This window comes from Heliangelus exortis, chromosome 22, assembly GCF_036169615.1.
Source record: "Heliangelus exortis chromosome 22, bHelExo1.hap1, whole genome shotgun sequence".
Taxonomy (NCBI): Eukaryota; Metazoa; Chordata; class Aves; order Apodiformes; family Trochilidae; genus Heliangelus; species Heliangelus exortis.
This window is the reverse complement of record NC_092443.1, coordinates 8,063,723-8,071,346: the sequence shown is the minus strand read 5'-3', so window position 1 is coordinate 8,071,346 and position 7,624 is coordinate 8,063,723. Positions and strand designations below refer to the sequence as shown.

Genomic DNA, 7,624 nt, shown 5'->3' with positions numbered 1-7,624 from the left:
AAACAATGAGAATTAAATTTAAGTGGGTAATAACTAAACAACAGGGATCAAGTGGTCAAAGCAAACACTTTAGAAGTCTAACAATTATTTGAAGTAATAGTGGGCTTTTTAGTCTAATTATGTCCCTTTCCAACATTCCTTTTCCAGTCATGACCTACCGGTTTTTAACCCTGCACATCACACCTGGCTGTCGAGATCCCACCCTAACACAGGCTGTCGCTACATTTATTTAAACACCATGGTGATAAATGGCGGCAACTTGGGCCTGCTGCCCTGAGCTTATCAATTTCAAACGTCGCATTAATTTCCAACGCTCATCTTCCATCCTAAAAACCATTAATCTTTTCACACCGATACGCTGCGTAATGCATACGCACACATAAAGCAGTCAAAAAAACCCCAAAAAACAAAGAAACCGTAACCAACCCGCCAACAAGCACCAGGGTTGCCTTTTTTTATTATTATTGTTATTATTTATACAGTCATTAGGGCTTTAATTAGAATAAAACCCCTCAGAGTTCAGCCTCCCGCAGCGACGCAGCTCTGAGGTAACGCTGAGGGAAACGGTGGGATGAGGCGACGCACGCGCTCTCGGGGCCGTGAGCGGCGGGAAAGCCTCGCGCAGAGGGGCGTGGCCTTGCCCCGCCCCTTCCCCGGGCCTCAGACAGCCAGACAAGATGGCGTCTGGCGGGCACCTGGCGCCGGGTTCTTAAAGGAGCCGCAGCACCTCGGGCCTGGCGGCTGAGGGGGGACGAGGAACGGGCGGCGTAAAGAGAAGCAGGGCAGAGGTGCGCTGAGAGCCTGGTGTCATCACTCGGGGCCGCCCGGAGGCCAAGAGCTGCCTGCCGCGGGTGGGAGGGAAGCGGTGGAACGGCGTTACCATGTCAACGCAGGTAATCACAGCGGAGGCCTGAGGGCAGGGAGCCGGGAAGCGGGACCGCCCGGCAGTCGGCATCGCCGCTGCCCCATCGCCTCTCGGTCTGCAGCCGGTGGAAGGAGCTCTCCCCGGGGCTCAGCCCCCAGCCCCGTGCCGCCCCGGGGGTCCCCGTCCTGTCAGGTGCGGGCTCGGGGGGCGCCGTGGCCGGGGAAGGGGCGGGAGGGAGGGAGGGAGGGAGGGAGGGAGGGAGCCGGGACTGGCACTGCCAGGGCACAACGGGTTCTCCAGAAGCCACAGGAAAATGGCAATCTGCTCTGCTTAAAGCATGAAGAAGCTCTCCAAAGTAGGTTACCGCTCGCTCGGCATCATCCGCGCCCTCCCCTGACACTTCCCGTCTCCTCTCCTTGGCCCCGAATGTTTTCTGTTTCTCAAGTATTGGAGAGGAGTGAGCGGAGCCTTCTCTGGGTCTTTTTAAAGATCCAGGAAAAAACAAACAAACAACAACACAACAAAAAAACCCCACATTTTAATGAAGAACATCTTCTCAAGACGCAAGGTAATCACACATATCGATAAAGTTCCCTTAAAATCATTCCTGTCTTCAAGGATGTCTTTATGTGTGCTTTTTGTTTACTCGGTGTATGTTTGTGTCAAAATCTCCCTCGAAGATGATCACTACCAGGGCGTTCAAGCACAACGTGTACATGACTGCTTCTACTCTTACCCCCAGGGAAATGTATTCGTCACTGGAGGAAGTTTCTGTTAACATTCTCTGGAATTTCCCAGGCAGACACCGAGTAACTTGTTAGCAGAAAGGGGAACCCTTAAGGAATTGTGGTGCTAGGTTGATTTTCATATCTTTTATTTCTCTGTTGCTTTTTTTTTTTTTTTTTCTCCCTTGTATTTGGTCTTCTAGCTGCAAAGGGTGATTTCAACCATGGTGTAAACAATTGGCATCCTATTCCTCTCTCTCTATCCACTTCCAATCATGTTAATCTGGCTTGAGAATCTCTCCAGACCTGACAGACTTTGTGTAAACCATAAATTGCAGGACAGTTACCAAGATAAGGTGCAAGACTCAGCAGTTCAACTAGTTCCTGGTATGGTATGTGTTAGCACATGAAAACTGGAAGCTGTCACTCATTAGCAGATTGGTTTAAAATAGGCTTTTTTTGGCACCACATCATTGCTGGGAATATTTTCTTGTGCTAAAAAGACAATTTTGTTGGTATGCAAATCATTAAGGTCTAGATTTATGTATAGACTGATGTTTATTTCTCTTCTTCCAGATATTGGTCATGTGATATTCTGCACTTTTGGCAATGAAGAAGGGCTCTGTAAGAAAAGCAATATGTAGAAAATCCCAGATGTCAGCTTCTCCACCATCTAGTCCAATGTCCCCTGGCAGTACCAGTACCAGATCAGCATCTCCTCTTGGCCAGCAGACATCTCCATCTGCTTGCAAAACCACAGGGCAGAGGAACCAACAATTTGATGGTACTGCAGAAAACACAGAAGCTGCTGTTGAGTGTAAGTTTCATAGTGGTATTTTATAAATAACTGCTGGTATGAAAGTACCTACTGAGAGCATAAAGAGCCATAAAAAGTGTTCTGTGAACTGTGTGATTATAGATTAATGATCTATTGGAAAGAACTCCCCAGAATTTTTTTTTTTGGGGGGGTTACTCAGATGTGGAAATGCTAGTAATGAAAGCAGTGTAGAATAATGAGACTCTTACACCTTGCATTATGTGCCTGGGAGGGGACTGGCAAAGGGAGATGCAAACTGCACCTTCTTCAAGACTCTTCAAGACTTTTCCTGTAAATGCAGCTGCTGTGCTGGTTTTCCATCCCTCAGGAGGGGGGAATAATTTTCAGTGTTTACCCAGTATTCAGTCTCATTCCCAGAAATGAGACTAATACAAAAATTACCAGTTCTTTCACTACTGAAGGTATTTTCTCTGTTTAATTTCAGATGAAAATGGTGTTCGTCCAGGAGTTAGGTACATTACTGAACCCCTTATAAAAGGTCTGTCAAAACAGGAAAATTTGGAATATATAAGCTCACTTAATCTTTCTTCCACAAAGGATGGGAACAAGAAATTTAAGGTGAGTTACTGAAAATATCTGGTAATTAAAGTGAAAAATTAATTTTTGTTTTTTAGTAAAGTCCATCAATTTGTGCAATTATAAAACTTTTGTTGCTGGGGGTTTCTGTTCTGAGTTTTTTTCTAATGGAAATTTCCTGATTATGTAGCTAAGACTGGTCCACTGTAAATTTAAAATCTACTTTTTCTATTCCAATACTATGGAAGACTGCATCTAAAGCAGGGTTTTGGAATGCAACCATGTAACTGTGATTAATAAACTGTTAGAGTACTTTGTATTTTTAAATGAATAGATGGCTGTGAAAAATAGAAATCTGACTTACTATTAAAAAAAAATTAGTAAAGCTGCAATGCTAATGGATTTATTCTCTGTTCTATAGTACATAGAAAACTTGGAAAAGTGCTCTAAACTAGAGAGCCTAAATCTTAGTAACAACCAAATAGAGAAGATTGAGAAGTTGGATAAACTGATGAAGCTGCGTGAGCTGAATTTGTCTTGCAACAGAATTAGGTGAGCAGAAACATTTGGTAAGCCCAGATACAGTAGAGTGTTAGTAAAGATTTTGCTACAGTGAGCAACAGTCTTGCTGTGAAATTATTATTTTTGCCTTGATGTAGTACTTTGAAATCAACTGGTGTCATTTAAACAGAACTCTGAGCCCATGACAGTGAAAACCTGGTTCTGCTGATTTTGTGGATGGGAATTATCTAAGACAGATTTTGCTGTAATTTATCCACAGTGCCTCAGTTACACTGTAAATTTGCAATGCTTCGTGATAAATTATGTTTTTCTTCCTATTTTCAGAAAAATTGAGGGTGTAGAACACATGCAGAACCTACAAAAGCTGAACCTTTCAGGGAATGAGATTGAGCATATCCCAGTGTGGGTGGGGAAGAAACTGAGATCCCTGCGCATCCTTAATTTGAAACAGAATAAAATATCATCAGTAAGTGATTGTAGTTATAAATAATAATTGTTCAGATGTTTTTATGAAGTGAACTGGTATATTAAGAGTAATTGACCAACTCTGAATAACTGCTGAGTGTCTTTCCACAAGGTGTTTTGAAATACAGCCTAAGTTGTTTATCAGAAAAAGTCTCCTTTTATGCCAGGTATTCAAAGCATAAATCTGTATTACGTTCAGGAAAGCACAAATTTTTAAAAAGTTATTAAAAAGGTGAATACTCTTGCATGTTCTTGTTGGTGTCCCTTGCAACTTAATAACTTTGAGTACTCCTCATGAACAAAGAGATTCCACTACAGCATAAATGTTAAAATAGATCCTCTGAGCTGGACGTAACATAAAATATTCTGTGTAGTCAGAAGTTCAGTAATGGGGATTTAATCATTCTTGGGAGGATGTCTGATTATTATTCTCTTTGTCTTTGATTTAGCTCCATGATATAGCCAAGCTGAAGCCCCTGCAAGACCTGAGCTCTCTGTTTCTTGCTGATAATCCAGTTGTAGCTCTGCCTCACTACCGCTTGTACACCATATTCCACCTGAGAGCACTGGAGAACTTGGATGGGCAGCCAGTGACAAGTCGTGACAGGCAGGAAGCTCTAGAGAGGTTTAATTTAGGTAATACTGATAAAATTGTGAGGAAACTAAGTTAAAATTTTAAGGAATGATGCCAAACTTTAGTTTCGATGGAAAAGATTTCTGTTCGACTGTTTCTCTTACTTTGTTTTTCAGAAGAGATAGAAAAATTGGAAAGAGAGTTGGAAAACACTGTGAAGGAGATGGAGAACCTTAAACTTAAGCAGTCCAAAGTACTTGAGCAGCTTCGCCATCAAGATGAGGTCAACAAATCATTAAAAGAAAAGACTTTGCAACAGAAACAAAGCTATGAAGACCTACGAAGGGACCTGGACACCAAAAATGAATTGGTAAGATAATCACTTGCACTAAGCAAATACTTGGAAAAATTGCTGGAAACAGAACTGTCAGTATAAGAGTTCAAATGGCTGAAGATTTTGTTTTTAAATTGAGAGGCAAAACTTAGGTACTTCAGTTTTTTAGAGTAATTATTCCTCAACTAGTAGTTTTTTTATATTCTTTCTTTGGAAAAAGTAAGTATATTGAACAGCACTCAGTGTCACTCTTATAATTTATGGTTTAGGGTAACTTATTTATTTGCATCTAGCTTTTTTTTGTTTAAATTCTTGTCAGTTGGTGAAAGGTGAGGTGTTCCCTAGCTGCTACATTGCTGTGTACTGAATCCCCTGCATTGTTCAGAATTTAAAGTGCTGCTGCAATAAAGCAAGAGATCAAATGCTTTTACAAAACCAGGATCTGCTCACAAGTTATATTGTCAGTAATACCCCTTAATTATCATTTTGGCTAATGTCTGTTAGTTTACTTTGTTAACATTGTCCCAAAATCTTGTAAAATATAAGTATCTTTCATTGGTAGCTATAAACTGGAGATTTCTACAGTGGCTCTGAGAAAAAATCTTACTGACTTGACAGTGCTTGTGTAATTGACCTGCTGGCAACTTAATATCTGGCTTTTATCTTGCTTGTTAGATGTGTCTCCTAAAATTTTATCCTTAGACTATCACTGATAGTTCTGTAGCTGTTTCTGTGAACACATACTCTAACTTGCAGTCTATTTCTACAGTGTAGTTTTCAGTATAGTGAGATTTAGCAGCATATATTTTGCAACTTGACCCACTCTTACCCTTTGATGACAAACTTTGCTTGCTTCTTTCTTCCTTTAGCTGGTGTGTTGGTTTGTTACAGTTCCCTTTCCACAGAGCCTTTATTCCTCACTGAAGGTAGCCCCACTGTGCTCCTGGGTTGCATGGTTATTTTTATTTCTAGGATTTATTTGCATGTTTAATAAAGTATGAACATTTGCATAAAGTATTCCAGTGAGCTTGATGTTCACTATGGTTTTTGAATACATTTATCTTGATGTTTTTCTTTCTTTCTGTCCTTTTTTTTTTTTTTTTTACTCTTTTCTCTGAAACATGGTTAATTTTTGTGTTGTTAAAATCTTTCTGTAAGCCTTTTCTTCACCCCACTCTGTTGTATTTCTTTTCCTCTGTCAGCCTTGCTTTCCACTGTCTGTTGGAGTTTTGCTGCATGTTCTTCCTCAGGTATTCAGTGTCAAAAGTTGTTTTAAAAAGAAATCACATGATGGACCTTTTGTTAAAAAAAAAAACACACAACAAAAAACAACCAAACAAAAAAGCCCAAAACCTAAACTGAGTTCCACAGGCTGTAAACACTTGCTGACTGAGCTACATTTTTTTACAGACAGTGTTACCAGTCCTCACTGCTCATTAGTAGCAGTAAATTTGTTGTAGATCTTGCTTTAGGATTGCACCCAAATACCCAAAGTATTTTTAATCCTAAATTAGTGACAAATCTGTTTTCAAGCACTGAAATGTAAACTGAAAAGACCCTTCATGTGATCATTTGTGTGACATTGTGAGGTTCTTGTCTACTCTTAGTTATCTTATTGTGTCTTATAATATTATTGCACTTTGTGTTATTCTTGATCCAAAAGACACCATTTTAATGTTTTCTGATGTGAGCTCTCTTTCCAAATTAATGTCCCTGCCCTGCTCTCTACTGAACTGAAACATAAATGCTCATGGTGGCACTGGAATGAATGCAGCTGACATTGTTCACTGGTTTATTAGTTAAAGAGGAAGACAATGGAGCTGACCCGAGCCTGCCAGAAGCAATATGAACTGGAGCAGGAATTGGCCTTTTACAAGATTGATGCCAAATTTGAGCCATTAAATTATTTTCCATCAGAGGTAATAATTTAAAATTAATGGGTCTTTTCATTGTTGTTTCTTTTGCATTTCAACTTAGAAAATAGGAAGCAACAGCTTTTCTGTAATTCTAGTAGATACTAGTTTGTTACTAGGTATGAAATATAAAAATTTCACTTTAAGAGACTTTTAAGTACAAGGTTTGAACTAAACTGAAATTGAATTAAATTTAATGTCTTTAGTACATACCTATACTCATATATTTTACCTAAGTAGAGTCAGTAAAAAAACACTTCAGTCTAATTATTATGCAAACAAATGATAGCCCTTTCTTCTGGCTTAATTTTGGAGGCCCTTTCACTTGGAGAAATTCCACAAACCAGAATGTTCTTACAACAGTGCTAGTACTGGGTTTGTTTGGTTTTAATTCTGTTATAAAATAACAAGAAAGTTCAAGGCCAATCAAGTCACCTGTGCAGTCTGTTTTCTTCTAACTATTTTAATTTCCAATTGGGTTTCCTTTGTATGCTTGCTGAGAGAGTTAAATGTGTATCAAGAGTTGAGTGCAACCATACTTCTGAGAGAGATGGACAGACATGTTGCTTCACACATTTCAGGATGTTGAACTGGATGATGTGCCTGGTGAAAGCCCATACATTGGCAAGGCCAGATATAAAAGAAATATGTTCATAAGAGAAGGCTACATTGCCAACAAAGCTCAGCACATTGAGTTTGGAAAAGTGCAACTGGATGAAAATGATTTCTCTAGGAAACCCCAGCTGGATTTGCAGCTCCAAACTCTAGATGAACAACTAGAGGATAAAGAAAAAAAGATTAATTCAGGTAAAGCCTTAATGCTTATCAAGTAAAAATTAAAATTTGTGTATCAGTGTAGTTTATTCCACTGA

General features: G+C 39.7%; 1 protein-coding gene across 8 annotated transcripts in view; it reads left to right on the top strand.

The window, feature by feature from the left end:
* The first annotated feature begins 645 nt into the window (after nt 1-645).
* The window catches only part of CNTRL (centriolin), a 30,601-nt gene continuing 23,622 nt past the window's right edge, over nt 646-7,624 (top strand). The window contains exons 1-11 of one of the 8 annotated variants that reach the window (XM_071766336.1): nt 789-893; nt 1,311-1,433; nt 2,167-2,407; nt 2,853-2,986; nt 3,366-3,496; nt 3,791-3,932; nt 4,381-4,567; nt 4,682-4,875; nt 6,042-6,089; nt 6,639-6,758; nt 7,334-7,559. In XM_071766336.1, the coding sequence (XP_071622437.1) occupies nt 2,200-2,407; nt 2,853-2,986; nt 3,366-3,496; nt 3,791-3,932; nt 4,381-4,567; nt 4,682-4,875; nt 6,042-6,089; nt 6,639-6,758; nt 7,334-7,559 (1,390 nt within the window). In that variant the 5' untranslated portion in view covers nt 789-893; nt 1,311-1,433; nt 2,167-2,199. Of the gene's footprint in view, nt 1,058-1,310; nt 1,434-1,861; nt 1,978-2,166; nt 2,408-2,852; nt 2,987-3,365; nt 3,497-3,790; nt 3,933-4,380; nt 4,568-4,681; nt 4,876-6,041; nt 6,090-6,613; nt 6,759-7,333; nt 7,560-7,624 lie in introns of those variants that run through there. The other 7 variants (XM_071766337.1, XM_071766340.1, XM_071766338.1 and 4 more) reach the window with 7 other exon arrangements.